Source organism: Poecilia mexicana, unplaced genomic scaffold, assembly GCF_051168715.1.
Source record: "Poecilia mexicana isolate PSO_F unplaced genomic scaffold, ASM5116871v1 scaffold_8, whole genome shotgun sequence".
Taxonomy (NCBI): Eukaryota; Metazoa; Chordata; class Actinopteri; order Cyprinodontiformes; family Poeciliidae; genus Poecilia; species Poecilia mexicana.
In genome coordinates, this window is record NW_028263377.1 from 199,767 (window position 1) to 214,504 (window position 14,738).

At 38.9% G+C, this 14,738-nt stretch overlaps 1 protein-coding gene across 3 annotated transcripts in view; it reads right to left on the reverse strand.

The window, feature by feature from the left end:
* The window catches only part of abcc1 (ATP binding cassette subfamily C member 1 (ABCC1 blood group)), a 102,815-nt gene extending 90,022 nt beyond the window's left edge, over positions 1-12,793 (reverse strand). For 2 of the 3 annotated variants that reach the window (XM_088007961.1, XM_088007960.1), the window contains exon 1: positions 12,583-12,792. In XM_088007961.1, coding sequence (XP_087864087.1) covers positions 12,583-12,630 — 48 coding nt within the window. In that variant the 5' untranslated portion in view covers positions 12,631-12,792. Of the gene's footprint in view, positions 1-12,582 lie in introns of all 3 variants that reach the window. The other variant, XM_088007962.1, reaches the window with a different exon arrangement.
* Between the last annotated feature and the right edge of the window lie 1,945 nt (positions 12,794-14,738).

Below are 14,738 nucleotides of genomic sequence, written 5' to 3' on the forward strand. Positions count from 1 at the left end.
AACAACCTGGCTTGTTCTGTCCATGAAAGTAATGAGCAGAATCGGTAACAAAGGACAGCCTTGGTGGTCAAACCCTCACCAGCAATGAGCCCGACTTACTGCTGGCAATGCGGACCAGACTCTGACACTGGTTATATAGGGATCTGGCAACCCATATCAAAGGGCCCGGTATCCCATACTCCTAGAGCCACAGGGCTCCCCGAGGGACACGGTTGAACACCTTTTCCAAGACCACAAAACACCAGTTGTAGACTGGTTGGGCGAACTCCCACACACCCTCCAGGACCCTGCTGAGGGTATAGAGCTGGTCCAGTGTTCCACGACCAGGACAAAAACCGCACTGCTCTTCCTGAATCTGAGGTTCAGCTATGCGACGGACCCTCCTCTCCAGGACCCCTGAATAGAACTTGCCAGGGAGGCTTAAGAGTGTGACCCTTCTGTAATTGGAGCACACCCTCCGGTCCCCCTTTTTGAACAGTCTGCCAATCCAGGGGAAATGCCCCCGAAGTCCATGCAATATTGCAGAGTCGCATCAGCCAACACAACCCTACAACATCCAGAGCTTTAAGGAACTCCGGGTGAATCTCATACACCCCTGGGGCCTTGCAACCAAGGAGCTCTTAACCACCTTGGTGACACCTTGGGTCAAGCTCTCCAATCCCCAGAGACTGGAGAGCCTAACCCAGAGTGCCCAGGCTCAGCTTTCTCAATGGAAGGCATCTTGGTGAGATTGAGGAGGTCTTTGAAGTATTCTGCCCACCAGCCCACAACACCACGAGTCGAGGTCAGCAGCACAGCATCCCCACTATGAACATTGTTGGTGCTGTACTGCTTCTCCCTCCTGAGACGCCAGATGGTGGACCAGAATTGCCTCAAAGCCATGAGGAAGTCTTTCTCTATGGCCTCTCCAAACTCCTCCCACTCCTGAGTTTTTGCCTCAGCAACCACCCGAGCTGCATGCTTTTTGAAATGCCAGTACCCATCAAATGCTTCCAGGGTCCCACAGGCCAAAAAAGCCCGATAGAACTCCTTCTTCAGCCTGACGGCATCCCTCACCGAAGGTGTCCACCAACAGGTTTGAAGGTTGCTGCTGCAACAGGCACTGATAACCTTGCAGCCACAGCTCTGACAAGCCGTCTCGACAATGGAGGCACGGAACATGGTCCACTCAGACTCGATGCCCCCCACCTTCCTCGGAACGCGTTTAAAGTTCTGCTGCCAATGGGAGTTAAAGCTCTGTCTCACAGGAGACTGCCAGATGTTCCCAGCAGACCTTCACAACAAATTTGGGAATGAAAGGTCTGATTGGCATCCTCCCCCACCACTGGTGCCAACTCATCACCAGGTAGTTGTCAGTGGACAGCTCCGGACCTCTCTTCACCCGAGTGTCCAAGACATGTGGTCGCAGATCTGATGAAACAATGACAGTCAATCATCGAACTGCAGCCTAGGGTGTCCTGGTGCCAAGTGCACATATGGACAGCCTTATGCCTGAACATGGTGTTCATTATGAACAATCCAAGACAAGCACAGAGGTCCAACAACAGAACATCAATCAAGTTCAGATCGGAGGCGGGCGAGGAAGGGCGGGTTCCTCCCAGGTCTTACTGTCATTGCCAACGTGAACGGTGAAGTCCCCCAGCAGAACAAGGGAGTCCCCAGGAGGGGCACTCTCCAGTACCCTCTCAAGGACTCCAAAAAGGGTGGATAATCTCAACTGATGTTCGGCACGTAAGCACAAACAACACTCAGAACCCGTCACCCCACCCGTAGGCAGAGGGAGGCTACCCTCTTCTCCACTGGGGTAAACCCCAACGGCCATAGGCTGTCATAATTTAACAAAAAAATAAAAATAAAAATCAAATATAATTTTTATTGACCACGACAGCCCATTGGTTGATTTCATTGACAGACATTAGGCTTATCCAATGAAATCCCTCAGTTCTCCTTGGTCCGCCCCTCCCCACCGAGGTTATAAATGGTGTCATTTCAGCTGACCGGAGTCCAAGAAAAGTGAGTGGACACGAGTCCAGGCAGGTCAGAGAAACTAAAAAGCGCATAAGCCCATTCAGAAAAGTGTCAAACTATCCAATAAGTTAATTACCACACAGTAACGTTAGAGGGTATTACTACTGTAAAGGCGGGGAGGGAGAGAAACTAATGTTGGAGGGGAAGGAAGGTAATGCAAGTAACGTGAGCGGGGAGGAGGGGATATTTAAGGGAAAATACTAATACGGGAGCACAGTGGGAGAGGGAGGTAAAATACAATAGTTTCCCCCCAAAAACGGGAGACTTGACAGGTATGGGGATAACACAGGAATGATGACGGCCCGTGGAATTAATAATGAACACGTTCAGAGACATTTCAGTAATAAGAATTGTGAATTTCAATAGAAAATGTAATAAGGAACAATAAATAGAAAAATTAGAAAACAGCTATTGATACCATTTAAAAATGTTTAAAAATGACTTGACACATCTTCATTAAATACTATCTGGAGGAGTCATAGCCAAAATGTGGAAATGTTCAACATAGAAAATGATTGCAAGAATGTTTGGGTTGTGTAGTTAAATTTTGCTGTTAGTAATTACTTCAAGTGAACTTATTACACTACACCTGTTAAAGTATCCATGCTTTGTAAGGTTAAATTTGTCTGTATACGTACATATGTATGGTAAACTTATTGTCTGTAAATTGGTTTTCATAGAGTTAAGAATAAATCATATATTTCATATCATTTGTAATTTAAAGAAATAAACAGTGGCTGGTGAAATGTCTTTTCTCCACCAGCCATAGAGTCTGGTGGAGAAAAGTTTTTAATTCCCGCCCCTGCTTAGGGTTAGCGTTCCAGAGGTTCCTCTTCTTAGTGTGCCTTCTCTCAAATTTATATTATAAAATCAAATTTCAGATCTGCCATAACTGATTGATACCTGCTGGCCTCATTTTTGCAACCAGCTTCTGACTATAAGAAACCGGCAACTTCACCGGTGTCTTTATTTTCTTAGATAACTCAGATTGTTATTATGTTGATCTTTTATAAGACAACCATCGACTCTATTCTGAAATATGGCATTACTGGATGGTTTGGAAATCTTACTGTTAAATTAAAAATCCACATTTAAAGTCAGGTGAAAATGGCAAGTAAGATCATTAACATTCTGGGTCAATTCTCTACACATCTGTTTGAGCAGGCTACCATCAGGCAAGCTCAGAACATCTTGTCAGACAGGTCACATGCTTGCATCAGAATATGTCCTCCTGAATTCAGGGAGAAGATTCAGGGTTCCTTTGTGTAAATATAACTGTCTGAAACATTCGTTTGCACCATTCTCCATTAGCCTGATAAATGACGAGACTAGTGGGGCTTGCACAGAGTACTAGGAGGTCCAGACAGTGATCAAAAGTAGCATGAAGAGAATGTATATGTGAATGGAAATTAGATGATTATGGGGATGTACTGATGATCTGACATTTGTGTTTTTATTTATTTTTGTTTTTATGTATTTATGGCTATTGTCCTTTTTGAATGTGCTGTTTTTATTGCTGTACTGCATTGCTTCCTGGACAAATTTATCCTACAGGAGGCTAATAAATTATCTTATCTTATGGTGATAGAAATTTGGCGCATCTAGCCCTCCATATTGTTTTGATTTTGGTAAGGTTGATAACACCATTCTTGGTGGCTTATTTTTCCAATAAAATTTGGTGATTATACCATGTAGAGACTTAATCTTAAATTCATACCTCTTTTACAAACACCACAAAATATTTTTAAACAATGGTTACATTTACCACTTTCACCTGCTGGCAGAACAGCGACTATTGAAATGAAAATAGTTCCTCAAATTAATTATTTTCCAGGTTACTCATCCAACCAACTAAAGAAGTGTTTAAACAGTTCTGACAACCTAGGAGATAATTTAATCCCAATGTAATATGGCTTGTGCATATTGCCATATTACATGGTAGCTATCTAAGAATAACCACATGTAATTAGATTACATGTAATCTAGTTATCTAAAATCTCATTTTCATAATATCCAATTGTGAAAATGAGATATTATGAAAATAATTGTAGCATTAAATATGATGGATAATTGATAGTTATGCTGTTTAGCAATATTGGTTTGAATTGTCTCTTCCGGTTTTAAATTATTTAAAGGGAGAATTGCAGATTTATTCCAGTTTAGATATTTTTGAGAATTGATTATCATGATTCTTTCAGTCATTGAACAATATGGGTCCTGAAGCAGCATATAAATTAATTTTATGTTCTGCTGATTTAATTGGAAATCCTTTTATGAGAGACTTTTGACGCATTGCTGCTGCAAGGGGTCACTGAAAATGGAAAACAAGAGAGAGAGAGTGGACATCCTTGCCTTGTGCCTCTTTGCAAGATGAAGTTCTTTGAAGTTGTATTGTTGGGTGTAACAGCTGTATTTGGCAATGTGTAAAATAACTGAATTCAATCATTAAAAGAATCTCCAAATACACTCTCTTATGAGTATATCTGATTTTTGTTTTAATATTGAAAACAAAAGCAACAATTTCCCTTTGACAAATGCCTTTTCAGCATCTAAATTTACAATAAGTAAGTAAGTAAGTAAGTAAGTAAACTTTATTTCTATAGCGCTTTTCACAGACCAGGGTCACAAAGTGCTGCACAAAGTGTAAGAAATAAATAAATTAAAAGCAACACACAAAACAATAAAACACAGTACGCTAAAAAACAAATTTAAAAAAGTGGGTCTTAAGTTGTTTCCTAAAAGTGTTTATACAATCCAGAGATCGAATGGTGCAAGGTAGCTCATTCCAGAGGCGAGGCGCCACAGCTTTAAAAGATCTGTCTCCTCGAGTCTTAAAAAGGGTCCGAGGAACCATCAGCAAGTTCAGATTGGACGACCTGAGGCTCCTAGTCGAAACATAAGGCTGGATGAGGTTCTTAATATAGTCTGGCGCCTGTCCATGAAGAGCTCTAAAAGTCAGTACAATGTCTGAATCTTCTTAAAAGACGTGTTAAAGCCATTAAGTTCAAAGTCTCCATATATTGTATGAAGATTGTCTGTTTTTAATCAAGCCAGTTTGAAATGAATTAATTATGGATGAAATGATTTTCTCAATTCGGTTAATGTCTTGATTATAATTTTCATATCTGTATTCATCAGTGAGAGTTTTCAATAACTCTCACTGATGAAGAGGTGACAGTGACTTTGTCAGAACAGACCACTGGAAAGAACTGTAAATAGCAGCTGTTAAATTAAGGGAAATTATACCAGTTTGTTTTATTTCTTCTATTAATTTTTAAATATCTTGGATTAAGCTTACCCCGAAAATGTTTATAGAACTCAGCCGGAAAGCCGTTTGGCCCTGGTCCTTTATGGTTGGCATAAAATTTATTGCATTGGTATATTCTTTTTCTGTTACTGGAGCTTAAAGCATACTAATCTGTTAAAATGTGGTAGATCAATATTGTTTAGAGATTAGTTAACAAATACGATAATTCTAAATATATATAAAAGGCAACAATAAAAACAATATTGATCTGTTGAGACATTCAGTAAAGATATATATTTTCAGACTAAGGGGGAGGAGATTATTAAACTGGTTGTTATTTTTACAGCAAAAACTGGTTCTACACATTACTGACTGTGGAAGTAATTTGTGTAATTTGTGTTATTCTGAAAGTGTTTCATATTAAACACTTTCAGAGTTTAATATAAAATAAACATGTTTAAAATCCACAAATCACATACATTTTGACTGGTAGTTGACAAAACACCACACTGCAAATTTTGTATAATTTCCGAGAGCTCTCTTATGAATAGGGGTGAAAGGTAAACAAAGGTAAAAACCTGAACAGGTTATCAACTCTAAACCACTCGCACTTTTTTACTCTCTCTCTGTCATTTAAACACAACCGTTGCCATGGCAACTGCCTGCGCTCCACAAGCCGACCTGAGATTACGTTAAAAACATAACATTTAGTCCGTTACGATATTATGTTTGCAGGTTTGATTTATTTTTGCGATCATTAAAAAGCCTCTCATGAACACAGCGGTGGTTGATTAGTTCATTTTAAACTCATGTTCTGCTAGTTATTTTGGTAATGGAACCGAAACGCACAGAATTGCGCAACACCTTGTTGAAACAATAATTACTGAGATTATTATTGTTGGGTCATTAATTTGAACACATTTTATAAATGTTGTTGTTGTTCTTTAATAAAGTTATGAACGTTTTGATAAGCCAGTCAGAGGAGGACCTGCTGGTCTCAGCGTCCTGGCGGCGTTCAGTTTGTCTCCTAATGCCGAGATCGACTCAAAACCTTCCTCTATCGACATATCGCCCCCCTGCTCTAGCAAAGCAGGAAGAGTTCAGAAACAATATGAAATGGGAAAAAAAGTTATTTATTAACTGATTAAGCCGCTATGATGCCTGATAAATTGTTCTTGAAAAACTAATCAGTCACGGCTGCACAGTGAACCCAATGATTCTTTACAGCAGACAGCCGCTCCCCTCTCTTGCAGGTACTGCGTACCCCCACTAAATCTTTTAGGGGTACGCAGTACCTGAACGTACCCCACTACTTTCACCCCTGCTTATGAGCATATTTAATGCTGTCTAGTATGGGGTGCCGTTTATAAAGTTACGCAGTAAAAAAAATTACAGCAATAATTTGGTTAAATAACTTGTCATAAGAAAAATCCTATACAATTTTCATCCATGTTTTCACCATGTTATTCATATATTTAGATATGTCAGAGTTACAAACTAAATATTTAATTCACCAGCATTTATTTAAAATGAAATATTAAGCATACAAATTAAATATGTAGTACCTGCAGGTACATTTAACCAAAATGTTAAAAACTGTGCATCGTCATATTTCTTATTTATTTATAGATGTAAGGCATTTTTGGGTTTGATTAGTTGATAATGTGATGCCATGAATAAGAGAGTTAAATACAAATGAGGGTTAAGGTTGTGTGGTGGGTGTTTTGTCTGTTTTATGAGTTTCCCTGCATTTAATCCAGGTATGATGCTGCAGAGACGCATCTAAAGCAGGACAGAGGGTCCTGATGCTGAAGAGATGGACTCACTGGATGAGCTCGGCTTTCTAGTCTCCTTGGAAGACATATTAAAAATCCTGAACCAACAACTGGAGTCAGGAGCTGTTCAGAAATAAATAGTATGCATTATTCTTTGAAAACTTAATTAGCCTTTCTCTTCACATTATTTTTGTCTTCTATAAGGGGCAGAACTGTTTAAATATTGACTTGTAAATTCTTTGTTACTTTTTTAGGTAGATCTTTGAGGAACCTGAGAGCTGCTGTCTGCAACATTTTATCCAGAACAGTAGAGCGAACAGTTGGAGAGAGAAGTGTTTCTGCTCACTAGCACTTGGTGACTGAAATATTTAGTAAGTATAAGCTCATGTACCTTTCATCCTAAAATTTATGAATTGTTGTATATTAGCCAGTAGATGTCATGAAATGGTTCATTTTGATGATGAGGATAGATGCAGCTGGACCAGGTTATGATGAATATGGTGGTTTTAATGAAGAACACAGCGTACAGAAATCCAGGCAGCACAGTCGAGCGATAAGGCTTGGAGCTCAGAGACTGGTAGCAACTGGACATTGAGATACGACTAATGACAAACAACAGAAATGACTAGAGACAAACGACTAGAACCCAACAAGGTGGGATTAAATACATCAGGGGTAAACAGGGAACACGAGACACAGCTGGGATAAATCAGGGGCAATACACAGGGACTAATGAATCAAAACAACACAGGAACCTAAATCCTCACCATATGCTAATATGGTGAGGAAAGTTTTGTAGTTTCATGAAACTATGAAACATGTCTATTATAATACATGCCTCAGTTTAAAAAATACATATTTTGTCTGTTTTTCAGGAGCTGTGCCAAAGAATCAAGGGTCAGATTCAAAACACCAAAACAATTTTAAGAAGGGTTAAGGTTGTGTTTTTGTTTGTTTGGTTCCGTTTTCCCCATTTTGTGCATATGTCAATATTCATGACAGTAGTTCTGGTGTAAATATCTCTTAAAATTGTAAGAGATATAAACAAATGTTTATGTGGGCGTGGCTTTTTAGGACCCCTTTACCGAACCAGGAAATAAACAATGCAGTAAGCTTTAAGAACTACAAATTTTTTGAAAAAATACTATCCGATTCCATAAGACACTCATTAAGAGCTCAAGAATAACTAATTAGAAAGACTTTTATTGGTCTTATATGGTATGTTGCCTTTTTTTAAATTAATCCGTGAAACAGTCAAAACACGTAAGAGCCATGGGATTTAAAATAAAATGTTTAAAAAGATCAACTGGCTTTGTTATTTCATATCTCCCTCATATTGTATGATATTTCAAACAGATATCCACAGAAACAATAGCGAAATCTTGTTAAACACTGTTTCTGTAACATGTTATAGCTTATATCCTAGTTCATTTACAGAAGACATGGTTACCGCAGAGCTACGTAGCAGTATCATTTCTTCATTATTGTTGATATTTCTCGTAATTTAACTAAACAGCTTTATTCTTTTCATCAAGTGACCATAAACTCAACCATAAGAAACAATGCTGAAAAAACAATTATTTTATAATGGGTTAAAATATTCACTCAAACAGATTATGAAAGTGTCACCAGTTAATCCAGGTTTGCTTCTTAAAGCGCGGGATGTCTGTGAGATGAGAATCAATGACAAGTAGGATTATCTGACTTCCGACGGCCCATATAGATTAGTGGGTAAAACAGCGCTCTTGGAACTCAGCGACCACTGGTACGTGTTTAGTCTGATTAACTTTTTGGACCAGTTTATTTTATTGTCTAAAAAAATAATATTTACTTGCTGCCAACGTTTTGGAGGTAATATTGTTTAACAGGTTTGCCACACAAACTTTAACTGTAAGAATATTGTCAGATTACCAAGTTGCACAGGTTTGCTTCTGTAGCCCAGTGATGTCTTAAAAGTGCACACAAAATAATGTGGCTTCCATTAAATGAGCAATGAATTAGTTTGCATGATATCAGAACTGTTTACATTTATTAATGTTTGCAGAGCATGTCAGTCAATACAAGACTGAGAAAACGTAAAATAATCGTCAGTACCAACACAATGCTGGATGATAGTACAAATTCTGACTGTTTAGTCTCCTCTTGAAGTGTGGTATTGTGGAAGTCAGCAGAAAAATATGAAAAAGTAATTTTGAGTCTTGATTTATTCTCAATGTCTTCCAACCAAAAACAAAAATCGAATGAATGACAACAGTTGGTGTCTTCATACCTCAGTTTCTCCCCTTCACAATAAAAGCATACATTCGGGTGTGAAATATATACATTGTATCCGCCACAGTATATTTTGGTGATCTTTCAATATATTCAATATTCCTTCATATACAAGGAATTATTATGTTTTGAAGAGATCTTAGAGAAAGTAGAGACATTTTCATATTCATTTATTGTTTGTCACGTTTTGATCAGGAAACGACACACCTAATGTTTTACAAACATCTGCATTGAGGACCCTGTTTGACTGTCACTAGTTAATCCAGGTCTTAATCCGGCTCGTTTTGTTTATAAGTTTATTTCCCTTCATCAACAGCTTGCAAACTGTTTTCCAGTAGAGAACACAAGGACAAATACTGTAGATATGGCTCATAGTCTGTTGGTGGTATCTGACAGTATAATGTGGGAACTTTTATTATTGTAATTTTAGCTTGTCAATTTGGATATCACCACCAACCAAGTTGGTGTTAATTGGCTGTTAACTTTATATTATTTAGATGAGATTATTTTTGCAGTACAATTTACCGACATTACTTAATATTCCTCTCTATTTGGACACGTAAACACCACAAGCAACACCATCAGGTATGTGCTTTAAATTTTATTAAATATGATGACACCAACCTCATTGTTTAGCGACACTTAAAAAAAAAGTTCAGAAAAAGTGCGTTTGCATTACAGGGTTTGAGTCAAAAACACACACTATGCTAGAAGTGTTAACAAGCAACACACACTACAGCAGGGGTGTCAAACTCAATTTCACCGAGGGCCACTTCAGCATATTGGCCACCCTCAACAGGCCACATTGACGGTACAAATCAGGAGTGCATCCCTGCTAAAACACCCCAGACAAAAGGTTGACTTCCCTCATTCAGTTCTGTAGAGGCTTATCAATGGTCCAGGTGTGTTAGAGAAGGAACCATCTAAAGTTGCAGATGGTAGCTCTGGAAAACTAGACTTGGGCAACCCTAGCATAAATGTATAAAAATACAATGTTAAAAATAAATTAAACATCTCACATAGTTGAATAACTGATTTTATGTATTGAAGTTTTAAATATTACATTTGAGTTTCCATGGATGTAAAATTACTGCTCAGTTTAAAAATTACAATATTTAAATCAGTGTTTAAAGGTAAGCAAACAAATAATAAAAACAAGTCACATGGGCAGACATTATAGACTTTACGCAAAGATTTAGTCTCAGAGGCAACTGAAATCAATTAATTAAAAATCCTTTCTGAATATCATCTCATGGACTCTGAACTAAATGCGTCTTTCTGACCGGGAGCTGACAGCGTGTTGAAGAGTTATGGACCGGACGGTTTGGAGCGTCTGGTTAGGAAGCGCATTACAAAGCTTTGGTTGAAATGGAGCGTTAAATTCAAGTCTCCATTACAGAGAAAACTGAAGAGAATGCAACGTTGAGGATCCATTTGAGGAGCCGGTACTTTATCTTGAGGAAATAAATGACAATGCAAAAGTTAATTAGACTGTAACATACGCAGTCCGCTGCTCAACCACTGCGGACGCGGCTCCGCCGCTGCGAAGAATTAAAAACCGCTGGAAGTAACTCATCCAGTGGATTTAACAAATGGAGCCTTCTGGGTTCACGTTACCCAGGAGATCGGCGCTCTGGAGGAGCTGCAGAAGTAACATCTGCGAAACTACGCAAAAAAAAAAAAAAAAAAAAAAAAATCCTGGTAAAAGCTCACACCGGACCGCACAGGGTAAAACACTCAGAGTTCAGTTGATCTGTGTGGATCAGACAGATCCAACTGACTGATGAATTAGTGCAGATTTTTCTGCAGATGGGAACCAGGAGGAAGTGCGTCCAGTGAAGTGATGCTAATTTAAGTGAAGTCGCTTAATTTAATTTATTAAAAGTTATTGGTTTTTGTCACTACGAGAAAAATGTAGATGCATTTATCTGCTTAATTTGTGATGGGATCTGTATTCACGGTGAATATTAACTAAACCGCATAAAATGCGACTAAATAGCCGATGTTAATATGATTGTAATTTCACGGATAAAAATAGTGCATGACCGATTTTTTTTATGTTGTTGATCAAGATAACGGATAACAAAAAAGTCTAGCGCGACCTGCCGCCCTGACACCAACTCACACATCTTCATTCACAGTCTTACTTGTAAATCGATTTTTCTTTTCTTGGACGTTTTGATGTTAGCTTGTCGATGTCTCAGTTTTATTCGCTGGGAAAATCAATAAGCAGCTTGAGGTGACTCTGCTGCTCTCTAGTGGCGAGAAGCCGTATTGTTGGCTGGTAACAATCGAAATGGATTGTGGGAGATGTAGTTTGTAGTCAATTCGTGCTCAAAACCTATTTTAAGTCAATCATTGGCCTATAAAATGCTGGGGCGAGCCACATAAAATGACATGGCGGGCCACATGTGGCCCACGGGCCTTGAGTTTGACACGTGCACTACAGGTACTTGAGAGTCAATTCCAATGTTTTTCTGATCAGTGCTCGTTACAAAAAGCAGAAACTATTCACTTATGTTTACAATGCGGTTAATCATGAGTTGAAATTAATTTATTCTGGTGAACCTGAATGTGAATGGGATTGTCTTGTTACTCATTGATCTGGTTATGCTCAAATGCGGTGTTTTCAAAGAGCACTGAATGCTCGCCATAGAAACTTGGTTTGAAACATAATTTTCACATGCAACATCAAACACATATGCGTCAAATGGGATTTATAGTAAAGTTTTGCAAACGGTTTTGTCACACAAGTAGCATTTTTCAGCAGGCATCGACACAGCCACCTGCAATTTAGAAACATCTGCGGTGCGCATAGGTTTCAACCAGTTAATTTAACCACCAGGTGTTATAGATTACATAACATCTGTCCAACAGGAGCAGTCCGTATAAATCTAAGGTTTACTGTTCCACTGATCGTTGCTAGTGATAGTGTGTGTGTCACGTGCCTGGTTCAGTTGCCACGATCCAGTAGGTTAGTTACATCATAGACTTCAATCTCTGCTACAATGACACGAGAACACTACATTAAATTCTGTTAATTAAAGTAGTATATAAACGTGGAGACTAAAGTAAATGGCTTAGAATAGCTGTATTCTGTAACAAAGACCAGCACTGACTCTGTCAGGGCAACCCAAATCAAACTTCCCGGGGCCATAGCTACAGTCTGTTAGCATGTGCAACCCGGCGGCTAACGACAGCCGACCGGCCGGCAGACGACTTTAGACAGAGGAAATAAAGAGGGAACGAAAAGAAACTTACCCAAAACGGATCCGAACTGTCCACACTGCAGAACCTTTCCAGTCCCATTCGCCGCCACGTTCAGATTCCCACAGTTTTTCTTAGTTTTTTATATTCAGCAGTTGTTTTGTAACCAGAAGGTAAACCTAATCTAAAGGTACAGCAGAAGGTTGTTGTCTTCTCATTTCTTCTTTTTGAGTAGTGAGAAAAGCAAAGTGCTGCCACCTACTGACTATCCAATTGCAGTGCACCAAGACGTTTCAATTCATTGTCTTCTTTTATTTGCATTTTCTACAAGTATTAGGGAAAAAAGTCTCAGGGAAGAAACATTATTTGTCTTTGTTTTGTTTTGTTGTTTTTATTCTACTTTAAAATAAAAACGGCAAATTCTGCTATCAACGTAAAAATAATTGTTACTTCAGATTGTCATAGAGTGTGCACAAGCATGGCAAAACTGGGCCACAGTTCTTGGTGCAAATGTGTTTCATAATAAACAAAATAAATATAAATATAAACAATAAAAACACAAACTTAATCCTTCAAGCAAACAATGTATTTAATCGGCTACTTTGTCCCATTTATTCATATCTACAATTAGAAATACATCTATTAAAAATGTGTCATTATGTTATACCACGGGGAGTGGAGAGAAGGGGATTGGAGAGCAGCTATATCACTGCAGAGAAAGGTTAGGTTCTGAGCTCAGTTGGATGGAAAGACATTGTGAATGGAGAAGTGTGCCACTGAAGGAGATGCTTGGTGCTGACAGAGGGCCATGCATGGAGTGGGAGATCAAATCAAATAAAATTTGATTTATATAGCATATTTCAGCAGCAAGGCATTTCAAAGTGCTTTACATCATAACAAAAACAAAAACACAAAGTCATGCAACATAGAATCAACAATCAAAACATTACATTAAGTCAAATACCATCATTAAATTTGTAATTGATTACATATCAAATACAACTCTAAACAGGTGAGTTTTAAGTTGAGATTTAAAGGCACTCAATGTTTCAGCATTTTTACAGTTTTCTGGACGTTTGTTCCACATTTGTGGTGCATAGAAGCTGAATGCTGCTTCTCCTCGTTTAGTTCTGGTTCTGGGGATGCAGAGCAGAACCAGAACCAGAAGATCTGAGGGGTCTAGACGGTTGGTACAGCAATAACAGAACTTTAATGTATTGTGGTGCTAAACCGTTCAGTGATTTATAAACTAACAACAGTATTTTAAAGTCTATTCTTTGAGCTACAGGGAGCCAGTGTAGGGACTTTAAAACTGGTGTTATGTGCTCTATCTTCCTGGTTTTAGTGAGAACACCAGCAGCAGCGTTCTGGATCAGCTGCAGCTGGAGGATTGATTTATTAGTCAGACCTGTGAAGACGCTGTTGCAGTAATCAATGCGGCTGAAGATAAATGCATGGATGAGTTTCTCTAGATCGTGCTGAGACATTAGTCCTCTAATCCTGGAGATGTTCTTCAGGTGATAGAAGGCCGACTTTGTGACTGTCTTAATGTGGCTCTGAAGGTTCAGGTCAGAGTCCATCACTACTCCCAGGTTTCGGGCTGATCGCTGGTTTTCAGTTGTAATAACTGAAGCTGTGCGTTGATTCTAGTTCGCTCCTCTTTAGGTCCAAAGATAATAACTTCAGTTTTGTTTCTCTTCAGCTGGAGAAAGTTTTGGCACAACCACACATTTATCTGTTCTAAGCATCTATTCAGTGATTGGATGGGGTCAGAGTCACCTGGTGACATCATGATGTAGAGCTGTGTATCATCTGCATAGTTATGGTAGCTGATTTTATTTCCTGTTATAACCTGAGCCAGTGGGAGCATATAAATATTGAATAAGAGGGGATTGAACTTTGGGGTACTCCACATGTAACCTTTAACCTCTCTGATGAGAAGTTTCCGATTGAAACAAAGAAATCCCTGTTCTTTATGTGAGATTCAAACCAGTTGAGCACTGGACCGGAGAGTCCGACCCTCCAGTCGATTCAGTAAAATGTCATGGTCAACAGTGTCAAAAGCTGCACTGAGGTCCAACAGAACCAGCACTGTGGTTCTCCCACAGTCCGTATTTAATATGGATGTCATTGTCATTGAACACTTTGATTAGGCCAGTCTCTGTGCTGTGGTGAGACTGGAAACCAAACTGGAAGGAGTCAAAGTGATT